Source organism: Lissotriton vulgaris, chromosome 7, assembly GCF_964263255.1.
Source record: "Lissotriton vulgaris chromosome 7, aLisVul1.2, whole genome shotgun sequence".
NCBI classification, from domain to species: Eukaryota; Metazoa; Chordata; class Amphibia; order Caudata; family Salamandridae; genus Lissotriton; species Lissotriton vulgaris.
In genome coordinates this window covers 1,502,300,853-1,502,317,164 of record NC_141695.1, presented here as the reverse complement: position 1 = coordinate 1,502,317,164, position 16,312 = coordinate 1,502,300,853, and the positions used below count along the sequence as shown (strand labels likewise).

The 16,312-nt window shown below is 49.2% G+C and overlaps 1 protein-coding gene across 1 annotated transcript in view; it reads left to right on the top strand.

Annotated features, from left to right (window-relative positions):
* Positions 1-16,312, top strand: part of NFS1 (NFS1 cysteine desulfurase) — a 588,248-nt gene that overhangs the window by 486,755 nt on the left and 85,181 nt on the right. Inside the window, exons 9-10 of the mRNA XM_086932345.1 lie at positions 345-450; positions 541-622. Of these exons, the coding sequence (XP_086788471.1) occupies positions 345-450; positions 541-622 (188 nt within the window). The remainder of the gene's footprint in view (positions 1-344; positions 451-540; positions 623-16,312) is intronic.

Genomic DNA, 16,312 nt, shown 5'->3' with positions numbered 1-16,312 from the left:
AAGAAGTCTGTGGAGGACGAAACGCGTTGGCTACTGGATTGAAGAAATGAATAAAGATTTAAACTTTAAAAAAACACCTAAGGACTCTGCTACTCAATTCACTGAATAATTTTGGACTTGTGTTGAATGTTCTTTAGTGTAACAGATTTCTGAAATACTTACGTGTGTGCTGGATCAATTGCTAAAAAAAAGGAATCTATCACTAACTAATGTCTTTTACAGATATATCGTTACACAAGTAGTAACTTGTGCTTTATTGTTACGAAACATATTGTGCCTGAGAACTGTACCAGAGACTATTTGATGTGCTCAGAGCTCTTTACTTTTTCTTGATTGTGTTGTAGTATGATCACTGGCGAATAAACAAGTTAGCTGATCGACTAATACAGAAAGTCATGTCTGGGCTGCCTGATGTTATCCTGAATGGGGATCCAGAAGATCGCTATGCAGGTACTGTAAACGTTGAGGACCTCTTTACTCTTTGTGAATTTGTGAAGTTTAGCTTCTTACTGTATGAAACTTGATCTCCTCCATATACAGGCTGCATAAACTTATCATTTGCCTACGTGGAAGGAGAAAGCTTACTGATGGCTCTCAAAGACGTTGCTCTTTCTTCAGGAAGGTAAGTTGCATTTTAATAAGAAAGTAAGGTTATCCCTACTGATTGCTGGTGCCCTTACCCATGGCTGGTTTAGACTCTTGGCGTAAGGTCTGTTCTCCAGCATGGATTTTTCATAGATTCACATGCTATTCTGATTAGACAAGGGCCACAAAGTTAGAACAGTAACTTTTTAATAACCTGAAAGTTACAAAGGGACCCCTTTTTGGGTGATCACCACCGTTTTTTCATTGGGGTGGGGAGGGAGTGTAAACCAGTTGGTAGTCTTAAACTCTAAAACTGGGACACTGCTGTCCAGTGCTCAGTGGATGTGCTCTGACTATTAAAACATGTCGAAATTGGCCTAAAACCCGATTGGCACATTTAACTTTCCTATGCAGACAAAGTTTATGGTGCAAAAATACACCCATGGCATGAAAAAGTAAATGCCACTTGTGGACTACAGTACCTATTGTGCCACTCTCTACAGTGCCATTGAAAACATGTCTGCATGTCTACCCTGTGTGGCCAGATTGCTGCTGTGTAAAACATGCAATGTGACAGTGATATACGCACCACCCCTCCACACTGATGTCTGTCCCGTTTTTCCATGCCTTCGGATGCAGATCCAGAGCTTGCATCCAATCTTTTCTCCTCCTTTGATTAAACTTCTTCAAAATGTTACATTTACAGTGTGCAACCACCTACATCAGAGTAACTGTGAGGGGACACTTTGTCCATTTTGTGACAGATGGTCTAGGCTCTTTTTTAACACCTTCGATGCTGATGACGAGCTCAGCTCGTCATCCGCTATGGCGCTCGTATGCTGATGACGAGCTGAGCTCGTCATGTAACGCGGTGTTTTAAAAAACGCCGCACACAGCGGGAAAAGCCGCCGCAGCGATGCAGATAAGAAAGAGCCACAGAGGAGGGTTCAGGCATCAGAAATGGGGAATGGGTGCTACTGCTGCTTTTTCCTGGTGGCAAATGACGACGGAGGCCTTCATCCTATATGAGATCGCCCTGTCAGTTTCTTCCTAAAAAAGTACACGTTGAGGATGTTTGCAGTGGCCCAGGTACTTTCTGTCCTAGATAAAGGATATTGGAAATCTTTGCCCTCAATTTCTTTGTGAAGAACGGCAAATTCAAGATAGTACCACTTATTGGATATTTGACTCGTCTTTTGCTACTCCTAATTTTTTATTCTCTGTATTCTAAGAGTGGTTGTGGAGTTGTATTATGTTTTGTGTAGCCTTAATTACTGTGTATGCTCTGCTAAAACACTTTACACATTGCCTTAGATTTAAGCTGGACTGCTTTGTGCCACATTACCAGGTATTAAGCACAGGTGTATTTCATTTAACTTGTACGACATCTAGCAGGTGTTGGCCTTATCATTTGAGGTCGACATTTGTCCACTACAAACAATAATCCGCTTTCTTACAATGAGAAATCTATAAACGAACAAAGCTGGTGAACCACAGTTACAAGTAATGAGGTGTGGAGGTTTAAGCTCTTGGCGACTGATTCAGTTTACTAAACTTGACTCATTTCACTGTGAAAGAGAATCTTTTCCTTTCTCCAGTCTTAATCTTACTTTTTTTTTTAAATCTTATTTTTATTAGCTTTTGTGGTGTACAAAAAACAAACATGGTACGTTAGGACACGATCAGATCATTTGCAATCTTCATGTTGCATATCATTATGCTTTGCTAGTTCTACTACATATGAATAGTCATTCAGTCAATGTTAAGGTACAATATCAAACAAGTCAGGCAAAGAACTGGGGGGGGAGTGTTCACGGAAATCTGGGTATCTGTGGTGAGTGGCGGGTGGGGTATGAGGGCGAAACGCATCTCGCTAGGCATCGTATCAGTTTGTCTCTGTAAGTGAGGGGGGTGTCGGGTCGGCGCTGCTCCAGTGTCAGGCCTTCAGGTGTCGTGTGGTGCGTGTTAAGAATCACTGGGACACTACGTATATGTTGCAGGAGGGGTTCTAGCGTGTGTGTTGACGATGTTAGGCTTATGGGCGCGTATTCATTGGGCTGCAAGAGTGGTCATCTGGGTCGTTGTGGGTATTTGGCTGTTTGAATTGGTGCAGCACCATGGCCAATCCATGGAAATGGGGTGTTTGCGTGTCCCTTTCACCTCCTCTTCCCTTAGCGTTTCTTCCTCTGCTATCGCCCATTTGTGAACTGCTCCCGTCCACGCAGCGATCGGTGGGCCTGTGGGGGATCGCCAGTGCATAGCAATACTCCTTTTTGCTAACAGAATTGCTAGAGAGATAAATTGGGTTGCCACTTTGTGTCATTTTTGTTTTCGAAAAATACCTAGCGCACAAGCCTCCCATGTGTCCAGCAGTGTAAGCCCTGTAAGATCTCTGAGTGATTTGTGAACTTCCTGCCAATATGGTTGTAGTGTAGGGCAGCTCCAAAACATATGATGAAATTCCTCTGCCTTTGAGTTACATCTAGGGCAGAGGAACTGGGTCTCGGGGTAAAATCTTTGGAGACGTGCCGGTGTTAGGTATGTCCTGTGTAGGATATAGATTTGTATATTTTTAAACCGCTCATTTCTAGACACCTTCTTGGGGTATTCAAGGGCCATCGCCCATTCTTAGTCATGCAGTGGGCGTCCTAATTCCTCCTCCCAGGTGGCTTGTAGGGCTACCAGGGGTCTATTAGCAAGTTCTTGAATTGCTTTATAAAGCCACGTGGTCAAATGTTGCCCCACTCCCATATGGAGGATTGTGTGGATGACTGGGTTGGTGACAGGCTCCCCAGTCGATAGGTCGTGGTGTGAACGATAACTCTCGAGGAGTTGACGGTGAAGTAGGAACTGACTGGTGGGGAGATCGTATTCGTCCATGAGCGGTTGGAACGGTTTGAGTTGTCCGTCCTCAAATAGGGACTCCATTTCAGTGAGGCTGCAGGTCGACCATTTCCAAAGCATGTTGGGGGTGTAGTAGTGTTTATGTTTGGGCCAGCCGACCAGCAGTAGCAGAGGAGAGTGCGGAGGTCTCCCAGGCGTCATACGGTGTATCCTTTGCATGCATTTGCATTTGCGTGCCACTGTCACATGTATGGGATATGTGCGCTTCGGTTTAGTGCCTGGTAGAATTAGGCGGCATAGTTCTGGGGTGAGCACACAGCTGGTTGTGGTGCATGTTTCCCCTGTGTGTCTGTCCGCCATCCGGTAGGACAGCCACTGTAACTGTGCAGCCAAGAAATAGGATTCAAAGGACGGAGCTCCTAGTCCCTCTTGTGTGGTGGGCAGTTGTAACTTTGATAATGCTATCCTACGTCTACCTGATCCCCATATTAGTACACTAAGGAGAGAGTCTAAGTCTGTAAAAAATGCGCTGGGCGGTATGATCAGTAGATTTGTGAAGTAGTACAGCAGCCGTGGGACTATTATCATTTTGGCTATAGCCACGCGGCCAATCGAGGCCAGGTTCTTCCAGAATCCAACTGCTGATCTAACACCGGTCAGTGCCTTGCGGTGGTTGCCTTCGAATAAGTCGGTTGGAGGGTGGTAGAGACGGACCCCCCGCACTCCATGACACTTTCTGGTCACCCACCCAGATATCACGAGGGGGGAGGTTCGGGTGTAGTGTATTTGTTCCAGTTAACACGTAGCCCGGAGGCTTCTGAAAATTCCGTCAGTGTTGCCCAGATAGGTGTGAGGTCCTCTGTAATGTCTCGTATGTAGAGGAGAAGATCGACATGGAGACGCTTTGTACGGTATCTTCTATGGGGATGCCCCAGTGTTCTCCTTCTCGCCGTAAACGTATAGCTAGGGGGTCAACCGCGAGGGCAAAGAGGAGAGGCGAGAGCGGGCAGCCCTGCCTCCTACCTCTATGGACTGTGAATTCTGACGATATATGTAGCGGATACGCAAAGTGAGTTTGGTGTATAGAAGTTGCGTATACGCGAAGAGGATAGGACCGATTCCCACCCGGCGCAGGACAGAGAAAAGATACTGCCATGTGAGGGTATCAAAGGCCTTCTCGAGATCCAGGATAAGGCAGGCTGCTCTGGGAAACAGTTCACCCACCCGATCCTGGACATGGAATAGTCGGCGTATATTTTGGAACATATTTCTGCCCCGAACAAAACATCACTGGTCAGGGTGAACCAGGGGCTGGAAGATTTTTGTGTATCTGTCTGCTAATATCTTCCCCAGGATCTTACAATAGGAGCGTGATGGGGCGGTAGGAAGCTATTTGTTACGGGTTACGGTTTGGCTTCAGAAAAGTCACAATAACTGATTCGCGGAGGGATCTCTGTAACTTTTTTTTTTTTCTAACGCGGTTGCAAACATCGCTACCAGGCGGGTGACCAGCAGGGTGGAGAAGGTTGTGTAGTATTCTAGGGGGAGCCCATCAAGCCCAGGAGCTTTGTTGTGAGCTAGAGCATGTAGGGCGTGAACAATGTCGGACGATTGAATCGCAGTATCTAGTGCTGTTCTGTCTGCCTTCGCAATGCACGGGATCGTCAGTCTAGAAAATGATCTAGTATTTCCTGTCCGATTGGCGCTGGGTGATGACAAACTTCTGAGTAGTATTGATGGAAGGCCGCGAGAATCTCGTACTGGGATCGCACTAGATTACCGAGGGGGTTGAACACTTCAGTTATGGGTTTTATTTCAGTATCTTGTTTGGCTAGCCATGCCAGTAAAGTACCCGTTTTTTCTCGCTCCTTGTGCATCAGAGTTGCGTACGCTCTGAAATTGTACAGACGGAGATCGACGCAGGCAGCAAGGTACTATGTCTTGGCTGTGGCCAGCTGTGCCGCCGTTTCGTCTGTGAGGTCATTTCGTTTGGTGGCGGTGGCTAGCTGTGCTTCGGTTTTTGTGACTGCCTGTTGTAACGTGCGTTTTATCCCTGTTATTTGCTTGATACATTCTCCCTGTGCCACTACTTTAAAAGTGTCCCAATCCACTAGTGTTGAGGACGCCGTCCCTGTGTTAGTAATTAAGTAATCCTGTATGCTTTGTCCCTGTTTGAATACTTGGTCTGCCAGACAGTCCCGTGGTAGCCGCCAGGTGGGAACGGGTGGGGCGCGGGGGTCTCCAGTGTAATCGCAGAATGTGGGCATCATGGTCAGAGATGATACTGCCCAGGTAGTCTGTGTGATGAATTTTGGGCAGTATTGCTTTGGAGCATAAAAATCTGTCTAGCCGGACCCGTAAGTTATGTGGTATGGAGTGAAACAAGTATAGTCGAGTCTGAGGATTCTGCAGACTCCATGCGTCTGTGAGCGCCCATTGTTTAGTCCAAGCTTTGCAGTCTTAATCTTAATTAATCTGTTTTCTGAGACAGTATTGTGAATTCTAGGGTACTAATGACCTAGGGTAGTGTTTAGCAAATGCTGAGCTAATCTGCTCATGACCGAAGAAAGCTTGGTAGTACTCTGCTTCAAGGACAGACCTCACTATAAAACAAATACCGGAAGGGTTCGTAGCAAGTTGAAGCCTAGAACTGCAGACACAGAGGCCCGGCCAAAGGGGCACCTCGCAAAAGCTATACTGGTTGGGAACAAATAACGACAATGAATATAAAAAGACAATAGAAGGATACAATCACATGGATGTTATAAAGGACCAATGAAATAGAGTAATGTACCAAAATGTTATGTCGAAATAAACGGCAACCTTTTAAGGCACCAAATCACGCAGTTGGTGGTTTAATGTAAAGGTAAAAGGGATGCATTTAAGTGGGCAAGGGGGAGGAGGACTCGCCCCTGGGAAGTGTTGAAGCCCGGGCGGGGCAAACGCTGCCTGGAGGTGGGAAATCCACCCCGCCACCGTATCGAAGCCTGTGAAAGGAGGAGTGACCAATATTGGTCACCCCAAGATAGCCAAGGCCCCCCTTCAATCGGTGGTGAGTTGGCAAGCAGCTGGGGGGGGGTTTAAATAAGGGTGCGAGGCCCTGAGTTACCACCACCGCAAGCCCGCCGCTTCCCCCGGGCAAGGAGAAGGAATCCCACCCTCCCACACCTGAGGAAGCCCACGTCACAGCTGCAGGACAGAGGTGAGGCGTAAAAAACCCAGGAAAGATATACAAAAGAGCGAAAATTTAATAGAGGTAGATGGAGGGCTCACATAGTGTCCTTGAGATGCCTCACGGCAGGGGCACTGAGGGAGCTAATGACGGCACACAGGCAGAGTAGATTTCCCACAGGGCCCTTTGAATGCCTCACAGCAGGGGTACTGACGAGGCTAAATAACAGGACACAGCGGCAGGCTGAGTAGATGTGATGCTCAAACAGGGTCCTTGGGATGCCACACGACAGGGGCCCTTGAAGAGCAGGTGAGGGGCCAACAAAGGGTCCAGGGCAAGCGGAACAGCACTTGCAGCCCGGGCTGATCATGACGGACACCCACCAAATTCGGTAGCAAGTTGAAGCTTGGAACCGCAGACACAGAGGTTCGGCCAAAGGGGCACCTCGCAAAAGCTATACTGGTTGGAAGCAAATAACGACAACGAATGTACAAAGACAATAGAAGGATACAATCACATGGGTGTTATAAATGACCAATGAAATAGCGAAATGTACAACCATGTTGTGTCGAAATAAACTGCAACCTTTTAAGGCACCAAATCACCTTTTCAGTGGTGTAATTTAAGGGTAAAAGGGATGCAGTTAAGTGGGCAAGAGGGGAGGAGGACTCGCCCCCTGGGAGGGGTTGAAGCCCAGGCTGGGGAAAGCACAGCCAGACCCATTGGGCCTGTGACAAACGCCGCCTGGAGGTGGAAATCTCCATCCCCCCCCCCCCCATCGCGAAGCCCGTGAAAGGAGGGGTGATCCGGATTGGTCACCCCATATTAGCCAAAGTCCCCCTTCAATCGGGGATGAGTTGGCAAGCAGCAGGGGGGGGTTTAAATAAGGGTGCGAGGCCCTGAGTTACCGCCGCCCCCCCCCCTCCCCCCCCCCCCCCGGCAGGGGGAAAGAATCCGACCCACCCACACCTAAGGAAGCAGGCGTCGCAACCGCAGGGCAGAGGTGAGACAGAAGAAACCCAGCAAAGATATACAAAAGAGAGAAAATGTAATATAGGTAGATGGAAGGCTCACACAGTGTCCTTGGGATGCCTCACGCCAGGGTCACTGAGGGAGCTAATGACGGCACACGGCCACAGGCAGAGTAGATGTGGCGCTCCCACAGGGCCCTTGGGATGCCTCACGGCAGGGGTACTGACTGAGCTAAATAACAGGACAAAGGCTGAGTAGATGAGATGCTCACACAGGGTCCTTGGGATGCCACACCAGCAGGGGCCCTTGAGGAGCAGGCGAGGGGCCAACAAAGGTTCCAGGGCAAGCGGAACGGCACTTGCAGCCTGGGCATGTCCTGACAGACACCTACTAAATTCGGTAGCAAGAGGAAGCCTGGAACCCCAGATACAGAGGCCCGGCCGAAGGGGCACCTCGCAAAAGCTATACTGGTTAGGAGCAAATAACGACAACAAATGTACAAAGACAATAGAAGGATACAATCACATGGATGTTATAAATGACCAATGAAATTGTAAAATGTAGAACCATGTCATGTCTAAATAATCTGCGATCTTTTAAGGCACCAACAGGCTGATTCATGAAAACCGAATTCTGCGAATTTTAAATTGCGATTGACAGCGAATCGCAATTTAGAATTCGCAGAACGGCATTCATCAAAATCTGCGAGAAAATAAAGCGAATCGCACGCGGCCAATCAATCAATCAATCAATCAATCAGTGACACTTGTAAAGCGCGCTACATACCCGTAGGGTCTCAAGGCGCTTGGGGGGGGGGGGGGTGCCGCTACTGCTCGAACAGCCAGGTCTTCAGCTTCTTCCTGAAGGAGAGGTGGTCTTGGGTCAGGCGCAGGTCGGACGGGAGGGAGTTCCAGGTCTTGGCGGCCAGGTAGGAGAAGGACCTTCCTCCTGTAGTCGCTCTTCGGATGCGGGGGACGGCGGCGAGGGCGTGGTTGGCTGATCGGAGGTGGCGTTTGGGAGCATAGAAGTTGACTCGGCTGTTGAGGTAGCTCGGGCCTTGGTCGTGTAGGGCTTTGTGTGCGTGGGTGAGGAGGCGGAAGGTGATTCTCTTGTTGATGGGGAGCCAGTGAAGGTCTCTCAGATGTCCGGAGATGTGGCTGGATCGTGGGATGTCGAGGATGAGTCTGGCTGAGGCGTTTTGGATCCGCTGGAGTCTCTTCTGGAGCTTGGCGGTGGTCCCGGCGTAGAGGGCGTTGCCGTAGTCCAGTCGGCTGGTGACGAGGGCCTGGGTGACGGTCTTCCTGGTCTCTGTGGGGATCCACCAGAAGATCTTCCGTAGCATGCGTAGGATGTTGAAGCACGCCGAGGAGACGCTGTTGACTTGCCTGGTCATGGAGAGGGAGGAGTCCAGGATGAAGCCCAGGTTTCGTGCATGGTCTGTCGGTTTGGGTGCGGTGCCCAGGGCGGGAGGCCACCAGGAGTCGTCCCAGGCGGAGGGTGAGGAGCCCAGGATGAGGACCTCCGTCTTGTCCGAGTTCAGTTTCAGGCGGCTGGTCGTCATCCACTCGGCTACCTCTTTCATCCCTTCGTGCAGGTTGGCTCTGGCGGCGGCGGGGTCGTGGGTCAGGGAGAGGATCAGCTGGGTGTCGTCGGCGTAGGAGATGATGCTGAGGTGGTGTTTGCGTACGATGGCCGCGAGGGGGCTCATGTAGACGTTGAAGAGGGTGGGGCTCAGGGATGATCCTTGGGGGACGCCGCAGATGACTTTGGAGGCCTCTGACTTGTACGGTGGTAGGCGGACGCGCTGTGTTCTTCCGTCGAGGAAGGAGATGATCCATTCCAGCGCCTTGTCCTGGATTCCGATGTTGCTGAGGCGCCGTATTAGGGTGCGGTGGCAGACCGTGTCGAATGCCGCGGAGAGGTCTAGGAGGATGAGGGCCGCTGTTTCTCCATTGTCCATCAGGGCTCGGATGTCATCGGTGGCGGCGATGAGGGCGGTCTCGGTGCTGTGTTTGGCTCGGAAGCCGGACTGCGAGGGGTCGAGGGATCCGTTCGTCTCGAGGAAGGCGGCCATCTGCTTGTTGACGGTCTTCTCGATGACTTTGGCTGGAAACGGGAGAAGCGAGATGGGGCGGTAATTCTTGAGGTCGGTGGGGTCCGCTGTTGGTTTCTTGAGTAGAGCGCTGAGTTCGGCGTGTTTCCAGCTTTCAGGGAAGATGGCGGTGTCGAAGGATGTGTTGATGTCTCGCAGGTGGGGTGCGATGACAGCGTCGGCCTTGTTGAAGACGTGGTGAGGGCAGGGGTCGGTTGGTGATCCGGAGTGGATGGAGTTCATCGTGCGGATGGTGTCTTCGGTGCTGATCGGGGTCCAGGCGTGGAGGGTGGTGGTGGGGGGGGGGTGGCTGGTCGGTCGTGGTGTGCGTTGGTTGGTTGTTGAAACTGCTGTGTATGTCCGTGATCTTGTTGTGGAAGTATGAGGCGAGGGAGTTGCAGAGGTCTTGCGATGGGGTGATGTCGTTGTTTCCTGCGCTGGGGTTGGAAAGCTCTTTCACGATGTTGAAGAGTTCCTTGCTGTTGTGTGCGTTGTTGTCCAACCGGTCCTTGAATGCTGTTCTCTTGGCGGCGCGGATCAGCTGGTGGTGTTTCCGGGTGGCAAGTTTGTAGGAGGTCCTGTTGTCCGGTGTCGGTTCCCTTTTCCAGACTTTCTCGAGGGCTCGGCAGTTCTTCTTGGAGCTCTTGAGTTCGTCGGTGAACCATGGGGCCTTCTTGCTGCCGGGTCTGCTAGGCGGGGTCCTCAGCGGGGCGAGTTCGTCCGCGCAGTTGCTGATCCACTTCGTGATGTTATCGGCGGCCTGGCTGGGGTTCGCCGAGCTGGCAGGAGGGTGTTGGCTCAAGGAGGTGGCGAGCTGGTCTGCTGTGATCTTGTTCCAGCTTCTGCGGGCGGTGTGTTGCTGGTGTTGGTGGGTCGTCGTTTTCTTGAAGGTGAAGTGGACGCAGCTGTGGTCCGTCCATTGAAGCTCTGTGGCGTGGCTGAAGTCGATGTCTGTGCTGGATGAGAAGACGGCGTCGAGTGTGTGTCCGGCGAGGTGGGTGGGGGTGGACACCAGTTGCTTGAGTCCCAGGTTGGCGAGGTTGTCGAGCAGGGTGCTGGTGTTGTGGTCGTTGTTGTTCTCCAGATGGAAGTTGAGGTCTCCCAGGAGGATGTAGTCAGCGGAGGGGAGGGCATGCGGGCTGATGAAGTCGGCGATGTCCTCGCTGAATTGCGTGCGTGGTCCAGGGGGTCGGTAGATCAGGGTGCCTCTGAGGGTGGTGTTCGGGTTGGTGTGGATCTGGAAATGCAGGTGTTCGGCGCTGGTCAGGGTGTTGTCGGTGCTGGTCGTGAGGCGGATGGTGTTCCTGTGGATGATGGCGATGCCACCTCCCATCTGGTTGGCGTTTCGGTCCCTCCGGACGATCTTGTAGCCTTCTGGGATGGCGATGGCGATGTCGGGAGCTGAAGAGGCGTTCATCCAGGTCTCCGTGAGGAAGGCAACGTCAGGGGCTGTGGCGTCTAGAAGGTTCCAGAGCACAAAAAGCATTACAGATTTTTCAAAATCGCAGAAAAATCGCTATTTCCGTAAAAATCCGTGTATATAATTTAAAATGAACCTTATCTGATCCTTTACCTCAGTGGTCACGTCTACTCGAAGTGCTCTTTGTGATATATGCAGTTTGTTGTAATGGTGAACTACTGAGGTGCTTTCTGGTTGACGACCGTGCTACAAATTGATTTCGAGGCCGGCCAAGATGGTTGTAGGCCCGTAACTGTATTCATGTGATGTACAATAAAGGTTTTCAAAAATTTTAAAATTAAAATAAAAAAAAAAGTGATCTCTCCATGTTTTTTCGTCTAGGAAGGTGTCCTTACAAGATCTACCCGACTTATTTCCTTTTGATATTAAGCTCCAAAAGGTGCCTTGATCCCTCGTTTTGGCTGCCATGAGTAGATCAGCCCAGATTTCCTCATCCCAAACTTTTTTTTGAATAAAAAAGGGTTTTCTTATAGGCTTGTCTGGTATCTCTGATTCCCTTGGAATCCTTTGTTTTTACTGCCTGGATCAGGAGAGACTTAGCTACACGGCACTCTTTGTTGTACCATGGGTTGCCATGTTCTAGGTTAATGTTATGGGATCTATCCCCCTTCTCATAGATTTTGCTCAAAAGAGGAGTTAGAGCATCAACCAAATTAAGGTGCATATCTAATACTCCATGATCGCCTAAGGAAAGATCCTGACATGTTGCAATTTTATCGGCAAAAGTGTTGTAAATGCATGTCATAGATGTTTCCTTGGCTAAGATATATGGCCATTTTAGTGCATGTCTATTGTTACTTATCTGGGGTTCGCCATCATACCTCTTGGGCACTATTTCTTTAACTGTATTAATTTTAAAGGGTATAGACCAAGCCCTGGGACAGCAGAGAGGCCCAAAAATGTATTAGTTGGACAACATCGTCTCCCAAGGGATCACAACCTATCTGTACAAAACAGCTGACCCATCTTCTTCATGCTGACCCATAGTGCTTGATGGTGCCATCCGCCCAGGCAGCGGTAAGGAGATTTTCAGCTTCCTCAAAGTCCTGAGACTCCCCAACGTTACCTGTAATCCGCCATGCCAGAAGAGCTCGACTGCCTTGGAGAACGATCGGGTGAAAATTCCCAAGAGGATCTCTGAGCCAATTGGGAGCGTGGGGTAGAAGGATTGGAGAATTCCATGCAAGTTCCAGAAGAACTGGAAACCACACTTGTGACCTCCTGAAAGGTGTTATGAGAACTACCCTCACTTGATGTCTCCGTACTTGGGTGGACAGGCGACTTATCATTGCGAAAGGGGGAAGGCGTACCCTGCTGCCCGACAAGTCCTGGAGGAAGGCGTCTGTTGCAAGGGGATCCGACCTCCAACTGAAGTATCAATCCACCTGATGACTAGGCAGGACCAAAAGAGGACCATCGTGAAGGGGCTCCAACAAGAGTTGAGAAGATTGAATGTCCCTGGATCCAGCTGCCAGTTTCTAATCCGACTTTTGTCTCGAGCAGTGGTCCGCTACCTCATTGGCCACTCCCAGGAATTTTTCAGCTGTGACTGATCTGTTGTTCCACAGGCAGAATGCCAAACTCCTAGTCCAAATCCGACAGAATTATGGATCGCGGACCTCCAGGGTAATTTATATATCGAACTGCGCGATGTCCATTTTTTTAGTAGGACACAACAGTTCACTCTCTCCTTTGTCCAACACTGTACCAAAAAGGACCCTGCCATTAGTTCCAGGGAGTTGATATGCAGCTGTTGCTCTTCCACAGACTATTGTCCTCCAGTGAAGGAGGCCCCATATGAAGCTCCCAGACGAACTTGCTGGCATCGGAAACTATTACGATATCCGGATAGACCCAGAAAATTGCTCTGTAATTCCATGCGCACATGTGCGCTAGCCACCAACGCATTTCCTCCCGGACCTCCTCCGTCCGTGAGAGCTGTTCACAATATTGTAGCTCCCTGTGGAGGTGTAAGGTCAGGAGCCTCTGAAGTGCCCTGTAGTGCAATGGGCCCGGAAAGACTGCTTGTATGGACGACTATAAATGACCTACGATTCGGGCGATCTAGCGTAACAAGGAAATTGGTTTGGCCAAGGGGCACCTCAGTACTCTTTAAATCTTAGCAATTTTACAGGTTGGAAGACTGAGGGTTTTCTCTGTTAAATTGATCACAAACCCCAGAAAGGTAGGCTGTCTGGGAGGGGCAAGAAGGGACTTATTTACGTTTATGACAAACCCCAAGCTTTCCAGCAAGTGGATTGTCATCTGCAACTGCTCGGACAGTCTGCCCCAGCACTGATTGAGCAGAAAGAGGTAGTCGATGAAAATCAATAAAAGAAATTGGCCCTAGACCACCTAGAAAATAAAAGATTGGCCTTAGAAAAACTTAAACCTTCTATTTTGGCCTTCCAGCAAATTACCATCACTCGAGGGCCACAATTGTATTTAACAGGTGACTTGAATTGTTACTCCAGAATGTTATTAAGCCGCTTCAGGTTCAGAACTTTTTTTCGTTTAATAACCTTCCCAGCCTGTAACATTTGGGCGATGGAGACTCTTATTTGTCCGTGTGATGACACCTCTGCCCAATCGAACATTCACTGTGTTTTCTTCTGTAAATACTACACTGTCCCCAGGGGGATTTTTATTAAACCAATTTTGAAGGCATGGGGGCATCGCTCTTGTATAGCCTTCACTAGATTACTTGTGCTGTATCCTGTTTTTTAAAATCTTTGATCAGGTACAGGACATCTATGTAAAATCTATAAAGCTATATTTTAAATTCTAATCAACTGGTATTATTATCTCTGAGATCCCCTGATTGTAACAACTCTGATTTTTAAATGTACTGACCCTTTTTTTTGCACAATTGTATGTATGCTTTTATGATTTTATCCATGAAAATCGAATAAAGCGTATTTGATTTGATTTGAGCAGAAGGAGATTGTCTAAATAAATAAAATAATCAGATGGAAGCCTTGGGCACAAAGAAATTCCATTGCTGGTTTGAGAGCCTTGGTAAAACACGAAGGGGTGGAGAAAAACCCAATAGGAATGGTTATGAATTTGTAAACTGGTTTTGCTAAAGGAACTGCAGGGATCTGCGATTAGGCGGGGAAATGGGGATTGTGAGATACGCATGTTTGAGATCGAGAGGCACGCATGTTAGAGATCGAGAGGCACCTGTGGCTGCAGCAAATCTCGCTACAGATAGATACCTTCAATCTTGAAATGGTGGTAAATCAACCACCCATTGATTGATCACAGGTGGTTGACCGTCGTCCTGTTTTTCCACAAGGAAAATATTGCTGTGGAAGCCCTTTGGGGGTAGGGTGAACCAGGCTATAGCATGTCAACACTTCTTGATTCATCAAGAAACATTGGTCCTCAGAAAAGATTATTGGGCAAGGCAGGAACTGCTTCACCGGGGAACCGTAGAACTCTATATGGCACACCATTACTGTTTGAAGGACCCATGAATCTGAGGTTACCTTCTCCCATTTGTGAAGGAAACGTGCCAATCAAGCCCCCCCAAGTTCTAGTTGGTAAGAAAGCCGAACACTCACCTGTTTGGGTTCTATAGAACTGGCCTCTTTTGGCTCTTCGTGCGCCACAACTTCTGTGCACTCCCTTGGAGGGGAAGAACTCCCCTGCCCCTGACTGGTTCTGACAATTGTTCCTGCAGTAGCCTTGGCCTTGGGGAATGCCTTGAGTGTAGAACCGGCCGGTCAAGCGCCCCCTTCCTCGACAGCCCCAGTAAAAAAATTGGGTGAAAAATCTTTTTGATGGATGCGTGTGCCTTATCGAGTGACATAAAGGCTGAGACCAATTTCCCTAAGTTCTTTTATGAATGATTCCCCCAAGAGGCCCCCCTGGGCAATAGTCCCCGCCTCAGAGAAAGCCAAATCCCCCAATTTTGGGTCCACCTTGACCAGGAGGGATCTTCTCCACTGTTTAGACAACATACAATTTGCGTTCCCAATTCATACCACAGCACGTTGTGCCCATCCCGATAGGACCTCAGGTGGTACAGTTTACCAGATGCCTGTGCATCCTCCGCGAGGTCCAAAATCTTAGTCAAAGGTCCAATGACATCTAAAAGTTTGTCCTGGCAGAACCTCCAGGATCTATCAATGCCTAATTGGGATAGCGAAAATATACTTCGCCAAGAAGGTGGCCATTCGGCTGTCTATATCAAGTTAGAGCCACTTTCCCTGCCAATAAAGGCCGCAAACATTCTGCCCAATGACAGGCTTTTGCCTACTTCTCAATGGATTTATATAGGATGCCTGCCACGTACTTAGCCACCTGCGCAGATGAGGACCATTCTGCTGACCTAGGATGACTAGGATCATCCTGATCCAACACAACAGACTGACTCTCAGAGTTATCTCGGGTGGTAGATTGTCGGTGGCTGGGAAAAGGTGCCACGTTCTGGAAGGACGGCCTCATCATTATAGTTTGCTTGAGAGTCTTCATCTCCCCAATCAGGAAATGCAGTGTCAAATGGTAAGTCAGACGTGAGTCCAATAGCACTCCTGGGTCTCGTTCAAGGCCGGGTAGGTCTGGCAAGGAATGCCCTCTTAAGGTGATTGAAAATACCCAAATGAACACCTTTGCGCTTGGCTGGACGATTGTCTGCCTGATCAGGTGAGTTGAGGTTTTTTTTTAGGGTGGGGGTACCTCCATACTAGGTGACATTGGCCTGAGAAGGAGTATCCTTTCTAAAGGCACAATTGCTGATGCCACTGCCTGGTGGATCGATGCATCCGCCGCCTCACAAAATTCATCATCTAATGGGAGTACTGATATGGACTCCCCTTCCATTAATTTTCCCTCCATTGTAAGGGCAGGGTCACTGCAAACAGTTTAGGAGCACCTCAGAGGGGCTTCAGATGTGGTACTGGGCGATACCAGTGGTTATGGGCAAGTTAAAACGCGCAATTGGGGTTTCCCCTGGGGCAGAACACCCTATTTTGGGAGGAAAGTGTTAATATTGTTAAGCGCCTGAGCCGAGCGCCTAGCGGCAATCAATAGCACTGTGCGTGCGTCAGGAAATGAGGGGGGGGGGGGGGGGAATGTTTGTCATACAGACCAGTCAGTGATAAAGGCGTGTTGCCGCTTATTGGAGAGAAATCCAGACTCTGCAGGGCATCTTGGCTTCCAG